The following is a 15785-nucleotide window of genomic DNA, read 5'->3' on the forward strand; positions in this document are numbered from 1 at the left end:
AATGCCCCGCGCGTCCGCTTTTTGTCTCGCTCCCCGTTTGCGACGACGTTCACGAACCACGACCACACAGAAGGGCCCACATTGAAATTTCGGGCTGAGTCGACCCAGGGGATGCAATTCGCCACCGGCCACTTACAAACGTGAGCCGTTGCTATTTTGCGCGTACAATGCAGGGAACAGCAATCCAACTCGAGGGTTTGCTGTTATTGTTAGTGGAGTTGCAGTGCGATAACAGCTGACAGCAAAGTCACCCCACCCACTCAGTATATTCGTATAGCCATTCACGGTCCGTTGGGGCAAGTGCTGTTAGCGAGCACCGATGGAGGCCGGCACGGCACTCATGGGGGTGGTGTATGGCCAGCACCGCACCCGGCCGCCTTTGTCTCCCCATTGCTGATGTCTGTACACCGCACCAGGTAAGTCATTCGAGGCCGAGCCCAGGACCGGTTCACTGTTGTCGTGGGTCGTGAGTGGGATTGAACTCGGGTCGCCGGTTTCGTAGCGGAGTGCACGGATCACTGTGCCACCGCTCTCCACAACCACGAAAACACAAAGACGCAGATCGCCCGTGTAGCCTTAACGGCCTGTCGGAGCAAGTGACATTAGCGAGCACCTATGAAGGGCGGCACGGCACACCACAGCACTCGCACATATACACAGAAGCACAAGCGAGATAAACATGAATTATGCGACACGGCTGGTGTGATTGAGCGGTGTGTGTGTGTGTGGGGATGGAGCGGTAGTGTAGCGGTTAGCGCGCTGAACTACGAACCCGGCGGACCCGAGTTCGATTCCCGAGCACGCACAACACCAGTAACGATTATTGTATCAGAACAGGTCCTGGACCTCCCTTAGGTCGACCCAGCATACAATTTGTACTTTGTGCTGTGTGTAAACATCGCCTCTAGGAAGACAAATGCGGCCGGGCGAGGTGTTGGCCACACACCACCTGGTGTGCCGTGCCGGCCTTCATAGTTGCTCGCTAACAGCACTTGCCGCAACAGCCTTGACTTGTGAGAGTCGCAGAGCGTTGGTCATGGAATGTTTACACCAATTATAAGAGCCACTGACACTCCTGCAGCATCAATGCCATGCGCATGGATACGAAAAACCATGCAACGTGTCAATACTACGGTGGCCTTAAAAGGGGAAACAATCTTAGTAGGTGGCATTTCTGGCCCACCTTCATAGCACCTGATGTGCAATGAAGGTGGGCCACGTCATGTGCAATGTGCTGTGAAGAAGGGCCATTGTCCGAAACGTCGCACATCAATTATATATTGTCCGTTTAAGGTCAATGTGTTATTGACCGATGTCATCACTGCCAAAGCATCATCAGCAGCAGCAGCGTGCTGCTGCTGCTGATGATGCTTGAATATGGATCAACCCGGGACGCATTTTGATGTGCAGAGTGAAAGACTACATTCGTCAGGGTGTGGAAAAATGCGACGAGGGAATGATATGTAATTATGGATTACTCACCTACCTGTCGTACTGAAAGAACGTCCAACACAGAAATGATAATGTCGATGATAAGTTTCATACATATGTGTGCTATGAAAGTATGGGGGAAAAAACAATTTCGGCTCTCCACTGCTGGATGAAAGCCGCGTGCGTCATGACCGTTATCTGACCATACTTCACCACGTTGGTCAGTGCGGGTTGATGAGGAATGACCTTGAGAACCGCTCAAATATCACCGTCAAACTATTTGTCTTACAATCCTTTTCCCGAAATCTAACTCCATGTGGTCGTGTTCATAGCGTGGATGTGCTAACCACTGCGTCACCGTTCTGCCACACACAGTGCAGTATTACTAGACCATATTTTGCCAGCACATGCTGTGGAAATCGAACACTGTGACGCTAAACAATGTTGTTGAATACGATGCATACCCACTCTGTGCCCCACCTTTTCAGAGATTCGCTCGTACATTCGCATAGGCTATTCGTTTACGCAGCCTAAACAGCGGGACACCTCCACGTCTGGAATTACATTGAGAGACAGAACGGAGGAACGCGTGGATTGGACATCTCACGCAGGTTTTGAAGACTTTGATTGTAACCGTTCAGACAAAAAAAAAATTGCGTGGGGCTTGAACCAGCACGCGTCGCTGGATGGTGACGGATGGCCGACGGTTCCACGGTAGCGAGGGAGTGGCGGGTCAAAGAACGGAACGTGCCCGAGAAGGTTCGCACCCCCGGGGGACAGCCGGGAGGGAGATGGAGCGATTGAATCGGCTCGTGTGGCACGAGCTGGGCGGAATCCAACATCGCCGGGTAGATAACGGTGGCTCGACAAGAGGGCTTCATCCAACAGTGGATTTACCATGTATTGTGATGATGATGATGACGACAGTGACAGAGTGACAACGGCGGATTCCAGAACCGAGTTCAACAATGTACTCTATTAACGGGCTTTCTTCAGGAATCGAAGCCAGGTTATAGTTGGTGAGATGTTTTTCAAGGGATCCACTGCATCGCTTGGTGGAGAGTTTTTGTGTTTTTTTTTTACACACAAGATAGCCTCGCGGAGTCTCAAGGCTATTATTCAGCAGCCTCCCATAGCCCCGCATGCATAACTAAACATCGCGTGTTATTGTGGCACTGCCTTGACAGTGTTGCACCAGCACAAAGACCGAACGCATTGGTTAATAACACTGCTCCAAAAGGAAATAATATGTATGAAGATCGTGGATAGAGGAAGATAGAGAGAGAGAGCACCACTGCAGGGTGGATAGTGGGTTCACATTTGTTAGGTGACACAATATCTCTCTCTGCTGTGAATAAGGCCCATCGCGAGAAACGTCACCTACTATATGCATCGACAAACGTGTTGAGTATATAACTCGCATTGCATGGCTGCATAGTGCATGCAAAGGATTAATTGTTGTTGCGTGTAAAAAAAAAGATGAACACAAGCCACCTTCGAAAACCCATGCGTACGAGGAGGGAACCCATGCGAACGTTGACGAACAGACACAGCCACCTGCAGACACCTACTTGCTGTACTGCCCCCTGTAGGTATCATCTGCACCGGCTTCTTTGACGCTGCAGGTGGGTGAGTGTCTCTGGCTCCATCTATACGTGATCCACTAACACCCCCCCCCCCCCCGTCCAACCTCACCGACAGCATTCGAGTCGACAGATTGCAGGGGAAAATAAGTGTGGTGTTCTTTATCCTTCATAATCGGGAGAGCTCGCTTTGACACGGCCGGCATTGCGATGTCTTGCAGCCAGAAATGATTAAATACCAGCGGTGGTGCATTTCGTACATTGCCGGTAGTGCTTGCTGATTACGATCAGCGTTTTATGTTGTGCCGATGGTTTGGTTCGTGCTTGTTACGGGGTGTTAGCAATTGTTCGGTGTATTACATGAGCATTCGTGTGTGTATCGCATGCGCGTTCGGCCCAAGGCATAATTAGATAAGCAAACTACACAGACAACATCCTTGCCAGTGGATCCTTAGAACACCAAGCCACTAGCTAACTTGCCACATCATTAATGATAACAATTATTTCAGTGATGTCCTCGGATGCGGCAATGACGATGACCCAGATCATCGTCGTCCATTCGGAGTGCTAAAATAAGTACGAGCGTTTTGTGCGAATAGGTAAGCCGAGCGATATTGATGGACTGCTCTGTGACATGGGAATGTGGAATGTCCAACCATTGGCTCAGTGCTGTCAACGGAGATGAGCATCGCCCGATGGTCATGTGAACGTAGGGACACGTTGACTTTAATAATGTAAGTGGGGGGTTCACATCGTATCGCCATCACGTGCAATGCATTAAGGTCCGGTTGTAGATACATCAGTGCCTGTGCGGTGCAGTATATAATGTTATATAGACTGGCAAATGACTCGAGAGTGAGTCGAACACCGCACTGAGCATCGCCAGTGGTTTTATTTTTGTGCATCGGTTCAGTTGTAAATTGTCCCGGCGTCAACGGAGTCACGATCCAACATTCACGCTCTACCCTTTTATCCACTCTGCACCACCAACATCGTCTCAATGAACACTTTCTTTAAGGAAGCAATTCACGGTTAAATTCGCACGCGGGCTGATTAAAAGCAGCCAAGCTGTATTTGAGTGTTTTTTTTTCTTGTGTACACTCGGGCTTGCTTGTAGGCAGCGACGTGGATATACTCCTCTAGAGGTGAATTATTTTTGGACACAGTATCATCACATTTGCCGTGTTCATCAAATGTTCACGTTCAGCATCTTCATCAAAGTTTGCCTGCCGCCACGCATGCATAACCATACCGCAGAAAACGTTCGCGGACGGACGACACAATTCACGTAGCATGCACACGGGGACACCAATGTGCGGCGTTCTCATTGCGTGGATTCACAATTCGTATCGCGGTCGGTTTCATTGTGACTGCGACACCACTTCGAAGGAGGCTTGCCAGAGCGCACGCGATCGTACAGCAACAGACAAAACACGCGCTCTCTCCGAACGCACATTCAATCACAGGCCATATGGAACGCTCATTCATACGTATGCAATGCGTGTACAGTACATTACCGTGTACACTTGCCACGTGCGAATACCCCTGTGCAATTTGAAAGCGATCATTGTGTGTGTATATATATAAAATGTCGCGGCAACTTGGTACACGCGCCGAATCTTGGTGCAACATCGCAAGTGCGGTTTTAGTTTGTTTCAAACACGGATTGTGCAACTGGCGATACGCTCACGGACGATTCACGTTCACACAACACAACGCAGCCGTTGTAGGGCTTCATATATAAACATACTGCAGTGCATCATTGAGTTGTAGCCACACGAGTCCGAGCAAGTCAAACGGGAGGCTGGGGGGGGGGGGGTTCTATCGCCGGCGTGCAGAGACGCCGCGATCACCAAACACACCGTCGAAGATCAAACAATCAAAGGGTCTTCTTGCCTTACACGCCTTGCAAAGCCGTGCCAAGACGCACGCAACAAACATCCCAGCGCATCGTCGCAACACAGTGTACAGTACTCTGCTAGGCATTGGACACCGACAGTCTACAGAGCATTTCTGTTGTAAACAACACACGCGTTCATTGTGCGGACGAGATAGGCGTGCAATACAATCAGCCTGCCTTTGCACAATTAACACAACGTGGCTGGATATCAGATAAGGCGACTGTCATGAAGGTTGCAATAAAGTCACCCACGATCGCCCCCCTTATTTGTGGAGGGGGGGGGGTCAGAGAGAGATCCCTGCGCTCTGCCTGCCCCCCCACTGCCCCCCACGCCTGCCCCCCCCCCTCCCCACTCAGTCACCCCCTCCCAGGTGTGTGAACCTCTCGGTCTCCCTCCCTCTCGCTCGCTCTCTCTCCTCCGCGTCTCACCTGCCCGGACGTGCCGCTGTTGATGGGCCGTCACTCCGCCGCCGCCGGCGTGGGCGAGCGCCCCTTGGCAAAGGACGGCGACCGCGAGGAGACTCAGGGAGGCGAGGTACAAGAGGCCGGCGGCCGCCCACGGGGCCACTCGCTCTCCACAGAGCATGGCGCTAGCAGCGAGCGGCAGGAGCAGCGGCAGCAGCAGTAACCAGACGGGACCCGGTGACACGCGGGGGCGAGGCGAGACTTGGACGGGAGCGCGGCTTGGAGTCGTTGTGTGGGGGTGGCGTGATCGGCGCACAGACCCCGTGCGGACGAGAGAGCGAGAGAGCGAGAGAGAGAGAGGAAGCGAGAGATCCTCCTGCAGAAAAGAGAGCAAGGCTATGTGCTTTGCGACACTAGTGTCCCATCTCTCTCTCTCTCTGTGCTTGGCGAGCGACCCTCGATCGCAGCTCGGAAAGCGAGAAGAGCCGAGGGGCTGCCGCTGCCGCTGCGCTAATTGCGAAACAAGTGTTGGATGAAACTCGATCTCAATCCTTGAGTGCGGGCAGATTCTTTCGCAGAATTCTTCCTGCGTTTCCCTTCTTCTCTCGGCTCTCTGCGTCTTCTGATTCGCCTCCGACCACCTCCCCTCTCCGTGCCGTCGCGCCTCTCGCCGCCTGCCTTGCGACGTCTCCCGTCTCTGTGCCGCGGCTCCCTCTCGTTTCGTCGCCGCCACTCACTCCACCTTGGCTCCGTTGGAGTCTGATCCTTGCCCGCGCTGCTCTCTGTCCACTCCACGGACCGCCACCGTCCGTGTTTGCAGCGCCTCGGACCAACAAGAGAACAACACCAACCGAAGCACGCGCGGAAGGCGAAGCGGCTGCGATGCTGCGCTCAAAAGGCGCCGCTCTCCAAGGTGCTGATCGGAGCACAACGACTAATAACGATCATCATCACTATTACACATGCCTGCGTCCCGTCTGTCAATTGAATGTGCGCGCACATGTGTGTGTGTATGCGACTGTGTGTGGGAGACGATAGTGTGTGTGCGCGATCACGATATAGCAGGACACCTCGCGCCTAGCGCCGGGTCGCTTTTATCGGAATGCGAGCGAAAGGATGGGGAATGAAGGCAGGCGCCGCTGTCTGAGATGGATGATGAGGCGGGGGGGGGGTTGAGTGGGTGGTGGTGTCGGGGTGAGATGGGATGGTATGGTTGGAGAGAATAAGAGAGAAAAGGGAGGGAGAGGGGGAAGGAGGGAGGAGAGAGGATGGCGTGTTAGGGCGGAGTTTAAGGGATTGCAAAGCGCATCGTGAAATAAATAATGAAAAATAAGCAAACTATCCCCTTCATTCACTCACTTATTCCATAATGCACGCTACTTACTGGCGAGCAGTATACAATGCACACGCAGTACCGCGCACGCGAACACACACACACGTTTATACGCGCTCCTCTATTGCCCAAGCAATTTATAGTTGTTGGAGAAATATGACTTTTTATAATTCCACGAGGCTCGGGAGAAAGGCTGAATGTCTGCGAGGTTGGCCCCCTGTTGGTGAATATTTTAGCTCAGCTTGGCCATCACACACACACACGTGTCTGTATGCGTGTGCGTCTTTCATAGCTCTTGTCGTCTCGAAACAAGGCCTTCGTCGCTCACTCTGAGTTTATAAAAATAATAATTAAACAACCGTTATTATTTTTATTATGTTATCCATTATATTACTATAGCTATTTTCTTCTTCTTATATCTCTGACATGAGCAAACAGGCAATGTGCTCAGGTGGCGAGTTCAATTTACCTGTCAGGGGTCGATAAAATCGAGAGTACCACAATGTGGAAAAGTGAATAGAAATTGTTTTATATATGGACTTGACCCCGCCAGGCTAATGTGGAGTGTTCAGCGATGGATCAGGGACAGCCAACACCATTCTTAGAATGTGACTTGCAAAAAAAAAAAGAAAATAATCAAACCGCTCTGATTATCGGTTGATTTACACAAAATTGGCACTGTAATGGGACGTGAAGTGCTTCGTCATAATATTTTAAGTTTGTTAGCTCCATACCTTGCCATGCAATCAATTTATTCTGCCAAAGGTCTAAGGCCAACCAACCAATTTCATTGTCCTACGAGACCACATTTGTCAATATTCGCTCATTTCTGCAGGAATAGGAGCGTGCGCACATACACACACACGCGCAATTTACCAAACGTATACGTATAGGTAATGCACATCTTATAAATTCAGTGTAATGCATTTGGCCACACCGGGCGCACATTACTTCACAAATAGGAGCCTACACCTTTAAATAAACTCGTTTTTTAAATTTTGTTCCCGTTGGAATTATGTATTCAGGCTAATTCAACATTAATTCCCCTTAATGCGTAATAATGACTTCATCGTTTTTTTGTGTGTTATTTTATACTGCAGGTTTGGTGTTGCGTTGTGCTTAAACTCGTATACTGTACTGCATATCCAGATATACTGTTACACGTGGAGCCACGGGCACTCAATCAGAGGGTTATGGGTTCAAATCCTGGACGGCGGTTTTACTCAGACCATCATCCTTCCTGGGGGTCGATAAAGAGAGTAGCATTTTATGGGAAAGTCAAGAGTGGTTGTCCCATTGATGAACTCGCCCCCCCCCCCCGCCATAGGAATGTGGAATGAATATAAACAGATGACCGCTTCAATGCTCATTTGAGCAAAAAAATCAATTGGGCGTGTGTGTGTGTGTGCGCTTGTGTTATTTACGAGTTGGTGGGCATATTGTTCCATCGTACGCACGTGAATATGTTCGCATCGGCTAAGCCGAAAAATAAATTGTCTCGCGGATTCATTCAGATTTCCCGTCGCTATGCGGATGAGCAACAGCGCTCGTATGCGTCCCACAGCGGTCAAGCTGGCATGCCACTGAGCCACTTTCATAAGCGCAATGGTTGGACTCTCTTAAATGTCAGAGCGTATGTGGACTCCCAGTGAAGATGTTGCAAGTTCAAATCCCAGTGCGCAGGGTCGGCTCAGTCCATCATCTCTCTGACGTCGGTAGCATATGCTATATCGTGGACGTGAATAGTGCTGTTGCTCATAAACGAGATATTTTTTTTTGGGTGTTAAGTTGCGTCAATGTAAATGTGCACTGTGCTTGCTCCGTGGAAGAGACTATCACCTTTGTACTCACGTTGTGCCGCTAGATGGGAGGTGTGTGGGCGGGGCTTGGTGACGTCATCGCTATAATCAGTTGCGGAAAAAAAGAGCTTCATAGCTCATTGGATTCCTCCAGTATAAATGCATATTCTAATTACGCTGACTTTTTTTTTTGGGGGGGGGGGGGTGGGTGGTTTCCTGCCTTCGACAGGTAGAATATGAATAATTCTGATATTCTTGGTTCTTTCGGTAAAGTCACGTAGATAAAAATAATTAAATATAATCTAATGAAACTTAAAAAGAAATGAATTCCTGCAATCACTAAAGCTTTAAGTCGAAATAATTCAGATGTACAGTATATTGCGAATTCCATCCTAGGATCTCTCAATACCCAACTCGTGGAAAGCAGGAAACAAAAACAGAACCAGGGACAACAGGCCAAACTAAAAGAGGCAAGGCCAATTTAAAGAGGTGGGTTTTCAAAGCAGACTCGAACGTGTCTACCGCGATGCGAGAAGTTCGCCATATCTAAGAAGGGGACCTGAGATGATCGGCGACAAACGAAGCGCCCTCGTCGATGTAGGCCGTCTCCGATTTTGAGCGTTCGATTAACGGGCGGCGTCGACGGATCGTCCTACGGTCTGGAAAACGCCGTCGGTCCCCTGTGGTCAGGGCCCACCGCCGAGGAACGGCCGCTCCAACGTCTCGTTTCGCGTTGACGTCTCAAACACGGGGGCTACCGTCTCCCCGTTGCGCAGCCCCCGAGTCGGTGGTGAGATATCCCGCGGTACTCACGACGAGGTGCCAAAGTGGCAGCTGCTTTTATGATGACGAGCGAGGCATTTGAAAGCCATGGCACCTTTGCATTTGAACCTTTTTGTTTTGTTTATGCCGGGCTTATTGCACGGTGAGCAAAGCGTAGCAACGCATCCCACTGTTGCGCTTGGACAAAGGTGGTGCGCGTTTAATCGAGTGTTGACGTTGTTTTTTTGGAAATATGTTTACGGACACTCGCGTTGACAAGGGTGCTATCTGGACAACGAAGGTGACTTATTTATATTCGATCGACCAATAAAATAAACGACTTAATCCGGACAGAATCCAGCAGAGCACTGGAGATGCAGCGTGCTTGAAGGAGGGCATGGACGTTCAGAATTTCGATTGTTTTGACAGTGATGATGCACATTTGCAAAGGGATGGATGGAGAGGCAGAACAAAGAGACCCCGTGGGCTCGAGTTGGGCTTGAGAGAGAGGGTGGGTGGAGTGAGAGGAAAGAAAGGCATTGGAGGAATGCCGATCCATTTTTTGTTTCCATCCAAAGTCAACACGCCAGATGGGGCTAATCGAATTCGTTTGAAGAATGAGAGAATCAGATTGTAATTCCGATTACGTAGGCCACATTAGCCACATCTGGCTACGGGATTTCGTGTTGGAAGTATGGTATAGGAGTAATCGCAGGAAACCCCGGTCCTGGTCGGGGGCGTGATGTCGATTAATTGTGATTGGGGAAAGAAATAACAGCTACGTTGCACAACCAGCCACGCAGGGAGTATACGCATGCAAGTTACGTATCTGTACACACCCATGAGGGAGACTGCATCCAATGGTGAGCCTCGATGCAAGTTCAGTTTGAGTTGCGATGGCCTCATACACAACCAGTGGGTGAGTGTTCGTTGTAACCTGGTGACTGGGTAGTTGTTAACCTTGATGATGCTGAATGAAATCTCCAGCGAAACGTCGCAACACATATGCATATATTATCATAGTATGCTTTTTGTTTGCAGTATTGTGGTTAATGCAGACATGAATCCTTGTAAAAAAAGGTTTCAGTTTTGTTGCCAGAAAAAAGGGGAAAAGCCCTATTATTATATTTTGGTACTGGCAAAGGAGGTCTAATGATGATGTAGATGCTCACCCCGAGCCCTCATTACTTTGATAGTGCATTGTCTTTGAGCTGTGTGACGCCTTTTGGCGTCATCTGGTCGAGCACCCAATTGGGTCGAGGCTCAAAAGAAAGCCGTCCCTTGGTGTGGACCAATCAGTTTCAAGGACAATGCATATATTACCATAGTATGTTTTTTGTTTGCATGATGACTGCAGGAATTGTGGTTAATGCAGACATAAATCCTTGTAAAAAAAAGGTTTCAGTTTTTGTTATTATTATTATTGTCGCACACATTATTTCTCCCTCAAAAAATTGTCTTTGCAAAATTCCTCCAAAGTTTTACCGATAAACAAACTCGATTGACACATTTGCCCACGTGACTACTCGATGTTTTTAAATTGTGGTTTAAGGGCTATATTTAGAAACCGGCATAATCCCTACACAATCTAATCCAAAATATACTACTTATGAAAGTGCCAACCTTGGTTTGCGCTTCACTTAGGTTGACTTATTGCTGCAGTGCGTTCTACCGCGGCACTTGTTCTCGAGACAGAAGCCGACAACGCCTCCTCATGTACCAGCTCTGCCTGAATAGGTGCTTACAAACTGAACTTGGCCACATCAGTACGTGCGTGTATGTTACCGACACATGTAAATTCTGTTTTCACGTACTGTACAATCAGTCAAGGCCGTAGCCATGGAGTCAACATTGGGGGGGACCAAATCTTCCAGGGGGTCTGGGGTCCCGTCCCCCCAGAAGAAAATCTAAATTTGAAAACTAATTTCCTGCCTAAAATATTAAAAAAATTCACTAACACATAGGATGGACTTTTTATTTATTTTTACAATAATGTCTAATAGTGTATTGCATTACATTGTTCTGTGTTTACATTTTTACCTTTTCTTGTTTCATTGTATGTTACGGCAGAGATTAGGGATTAATAAAGTACAACCATAACCACTATCATATAAACAGACGTCTATTTGATAGCAATATGTTGGGAGGGACATTTTGAGCAAATTTGAATATTGGGGGCGGGGGGGGGGGGTGCATGCGATATCACAAACTACTGTGCAAGGCCATAATTGTAATATATATTGGGGGGGATGTGTCCCCCCCCAATATATATTATAATTACGGCTTTGCAATCAGTGCAATTGGTGGTGATTTTAATGCCACTGAGGGAGTAATGTATAGGGGTGCATGGTAACATGTATGCCTCACAACAAGACACACCTGGGTTCGATTCCCGACTCAGGTGCTTTTTGGTGTGGAGGTTGTGTGATCTGTCTGTACATTCTAAATCTATTTCCTCCGGGTTTTCCAGATGCCTTCTATAGCAACACACACAAAAAAAAACACTCCATGCAATGTAACTGGTATTGGTCAAACGCCCTCAAGCTAAACATTGTACCTGCACATTTGTAAATTGGGATGACACCTAAACGACATCGCCCGCTACTGCCAAAGCTTGGCAGGACTTGGGTAAACAAGCGGGATAATAATAGCGTATTGTAAAAAGCGGGAGGCTGTAAGAACCGGCCATCCGTGGTGATGGAAAGTTGACTGTGTGACTTGCTGCTGGATTTGGCAGAAGGAAGGGGAAGTGATAGCGAGATGCGGTGGAATGCGCGACACTGGCTCTCGTGACTTCTTCATCCTTCAACTTGAGAGCCTTCCCAGCCAACCAAAGCTGCCCCTGGTCGAGGTCACACGGGGGGATAGTAAATGAGCACAATCAATGACACAGAGACAGTGGTCACTCGTTTCTTTAGAACCGCTGCTTGCTGTTGTGTTCAGTTTGTTGTCCTTCCCGCGCGCCTCCGATTAACACGGTTGGCTACGTACGGTGCGAAAGAAGTTCAGCGCACTCACCAAGCGAAAGAGAAAGTGCCGCATTGACGTTCTGGCTCTATGTCGCCATTTGTACAAAGGTAGTCAGGTGCGAGTTGCTGTGGTCCACACCACCTTTTTGTGTGTCGTACTGGCCCTTACTAGGCGATCGCTAAGCCTGACTACAGTCATTAACGCTGATGGGGGGGGGGGGGTCTTCCCGGTCTGTGCACGTCTCTATAATTCTGCCCCTTACGTTCGGTCACTTTGCGTACGTACGCGTGTTGGCGTTTACAGGCAAAAACAAAAAAAAACCTGCCCATTTTGTACCTGCTTATTTTCACGTCGTTGTGTTGCCACAATGATGGCCTTAATTATAAACCACTCATACTGAAGGTGTGTGTGTGGGGGGGGGGGTGCATGCGATATCACAAACGACTGTGCAAAATTGTTTTATTATCGAAGGCGACTCGGGGTTAATTGGAATAATCGTGGGGAACCACTGCCGATGGATTGTCCGAGACGTGAAGGCAGTGAAGGGTAAAAGTAATGACATTCTACGGTAATATACGTGTTGGAGAAAATTCTATCGTTGGGCATTTTGGCAGACTTCGTGCCACATTCATCACGTACCACAACTAGTTTCCTCTCGTGTATACGGACAAGGATTTGCATGTGCATAGCGCTGTAATGCCCACGGCACCTCAAGACCGTCTTACACGACGAAACAGAACAAAAAAGAACAGACTGGAGGGTTACACGGATCGTCGGGACAAATAAAAAAAAAACGAAAGAAGAGAGGTTAAAAAAAGATGCGAAAAAGGGCAACGAGGTTGAGGACATGGCGCGCCAAGGGTTAATCGACTTCCGGTGCGCGCGCGCACACAAACACGTACTGGGGCGCACAGCAGCTTCCAAGAAACCCGAGCATCAGCAAAAGTCCAAGGAACAGTTGGTCAACACAATGGAACCCAATAGCCCCAAAAAAAAAATTCTACTCACAAACCCTGGACTTGGTGGCAGTTAATAACCGAACACATGGGAAAGTTAATCAAACCGAGGCAGACCTTGGCACCCTCTGCATGATTGGCACACACATGAGTAGAAAACACTGTTTTATTTATTTATACACCGCGCGTCTTACTGACAGGGCCGCTCCGTGGAAGAGTGCCCGGCTCGCAGTAGGCAGGTTGAGGGTTCAAATCCTGATTGGTGGGTTGACTCAGGCCATCATCCCCCCGGGGTTGCTAAAACGAGTATCACTTTGTGGGGAAGAGTTAACGATGTTTTCCCTTTGGATAGACCCGACCCCTTGCCAGAGAATCAGAATGGTCGTAAACGGGATTTGGGCCACCGCCTCAATGCTCATTGGAGCAGGAGATCACGTTGTCATTTGATGTTTAGAACTTTTTTTAAATAATGGAATTGCCTGACTGAATGAGTCATGAGCCCATTAATATCACGGAATGAAATGGTGACTAACAAACATTTGACTTTTCATAGAATGTATATGCAGATACAGCAGACGCTGTGGATATATGTCTACCTTATAAAAGCAACATTTCGATTTAAAGCTTTCGTGACTGCAAGGATTCATCTTCTTTGGTTCTTTCGGTAAAGTCACGTAGAATGAGCATAAAATAATACATTGATAAGATAAAATAACACAATAAAATTCTCATGACGTTTCGGCCACAACACAAGCGGCCTTCATCAGGTGAAGGAACGAGACTGTTGGAGGACAGCACTGGAGCGAAAAAGCCACGCTCAGATCGCGACCTTTAAGCTGTGTGAGAAGAAACAAAGCGCCTTGACAAAGGAATTAGCATAGAATTTAGCATTGAAATGGCTGAGTGATTAGCTTGTGACTGGTCTCAGAAATGGCTATGTTAAAGTTTAAGCATACACATCCGCAGAGGCACACCTTGACAAAGGAATTAGCATAGAATTTAGCATTAAAATAGCTGAGTGATTAGCTTGTAACTGGTCACAGAAATAGCTATGTTAAAGTCAGAGCATACACATTCACAGAGGCACCTAGTACAAATCAAACAGGAGAATTTAGCATTGAAATAACTAGGAGAATTTAGCATTGAAATAACTGAGTGATTAGCTTGTGACTGGTCACAGAAATGGCTATGTTGGAGTCAAAGCCTACACATCTGAGCTATTTACAGTAACTGGGTATACACTACAATATATAATGAATACTATAGAGTGAACCAATAAAAAACTAAAATATAAATTACCTCAATGTTATCAATAAACTCTATATATTCTCCAATCAGCTAAGCTACCAACACAAAGTCATTATAAATCACAATGCTATATGGCGAAAAAATGGGTGGATTCTTACCCTCAACTTTAGCAACACGGATAGCTACGGGCCCCGTTCAGACGGACGAGTTCATCCATGGTCGGAACAGAGGAGGAGGAGAGAGACAGCTGCGATGCGCTGTTATACTCCATGTTGTAAACCATATCATTAACCGTTGTGTGAGAGGTATTAAGAGTCAATGCCAGCGAAAGAGCTGCGGTCTGAAGGTCATCGTAAAATACAATTAATTAAGAACAGAAATGGTTTAAAACATCTTTCCAATGGTTACTAAGCCAGAATCTCTCTTCTCGGTTGAAATTGTCTCTGTGCTTGTATATGTGAATGGCCTCATGAAAGAAACTCTTATGGTAGCCGGTTGGTTTGCAAAGAACCTCCGTCTTGGAGAAGTCAATGTCATGTGAGCCCACTGAATTATAACAGTGATCTGCCACGGCAGAGGAGTTCGTTCTACCGTGTTTCAAGTCTGCTTTATGTTCGCGGATGCGGTCCGAGATTTGTCGTTTGGTTTCTCCAATGTAGCTACTACCACAGAGGCACTTTAGTTTGTAAACGCCCGGGTACTGTATGTCTGGAACAGTATCTTTTACAGATGGAACTAGATCACGGATTTTATGTACTGTGTTGAATCGGACCTGGATCTTGTGTTTATTCAGGATTTTGGAGATCTTTTTAGTGACCCCTGCAATGTAGGGTAAGGTGATGGTTTTGAGTGGCTCCACAAGAGGATCCTTCTTTTTGACTGGAGTGATGGCTTTGCGGATTGTGTAGTCGGAGAAACCATTAGCCCTGAGAGCCTGGTGTACGTGCTTGAGTTCACTGGTAATGTGCTCCTGGTCGGAAATGCATTGGGCTCTATGGTATAGAGTCTTCATGAGAGAGTTCTTCTGGGATGGATGGTGGTGGGAATCCGGTTTCAAGTAAGCATCTGTATGGGTAGCTTTCCTGTAGACAGAGTGGCTCATTGAACCATCATTAAAAGGAGACATGATGGTTCAATGAGCCACTCTGTCTACAGGAAAGCTACCCATACAGATGCTTACTTGAAACCGGATTCCCACCACCATCCATCCCAGAAGAACTCCCTCATCAACACTCTATACCATAGAGCCCAATGCATTTCCGACCAGGAACACATTACCAGTGAACTCAAGCACGTACACCAGGCTCTCAGGGCTAATGGTTACTCCGGCTACACAATCCGCAAAGCCATCACTCCAGTCATGAAGAAGGATCCTCTTGTGGAGCCACTCAAAACCAT

General features: G+C 47.9%; 1 protein-coding gene across 1 annotated transcript in view; it reads right to left on the reverse strand.

Moving 5' to 3' along the window:
• Nucleotides 1–7638, reverse strand: part of LOC116952701 (chemokine-like protein TAFA-1) — a 185581-nt gene extending 177943 nt beyond the window's left edge. Inside the window, exon 1 of the mRNA XM_032972294.2 lies at nucleotides 5344–7638. Coding sequence (XP_032828185.1) covers nucleotides 5344–5500 — 157 coding nt within the window. The 5' untranslated portion in view covers nucleotides 5501–7638. The remainder of the gene's footprint in view (nucleotides 1–5343) is intronic.
• Nucleotides 7639–15785: the final 8147 nt, after the last annotated feature.

The sequence above is a fragment of the Petromyzon marinus genome, chromosome 48 (genome assembly GCF_048934315.1).
Source record: "Petromyzon marinus isolate PM22_M1 ecotype Great Lakes invasive population chromosome 48, UKy_Petmar_22M1.pri1.0, whole genome shotgun sequence".
Taxonomy (NCBI): domain Eukaryota; kingdom Metazoa; phylum Chordata; class Hyperoartia; order Petromyzontiformes; family Petromyzontidae; genus Petromyzon; species Petromyzon marinus.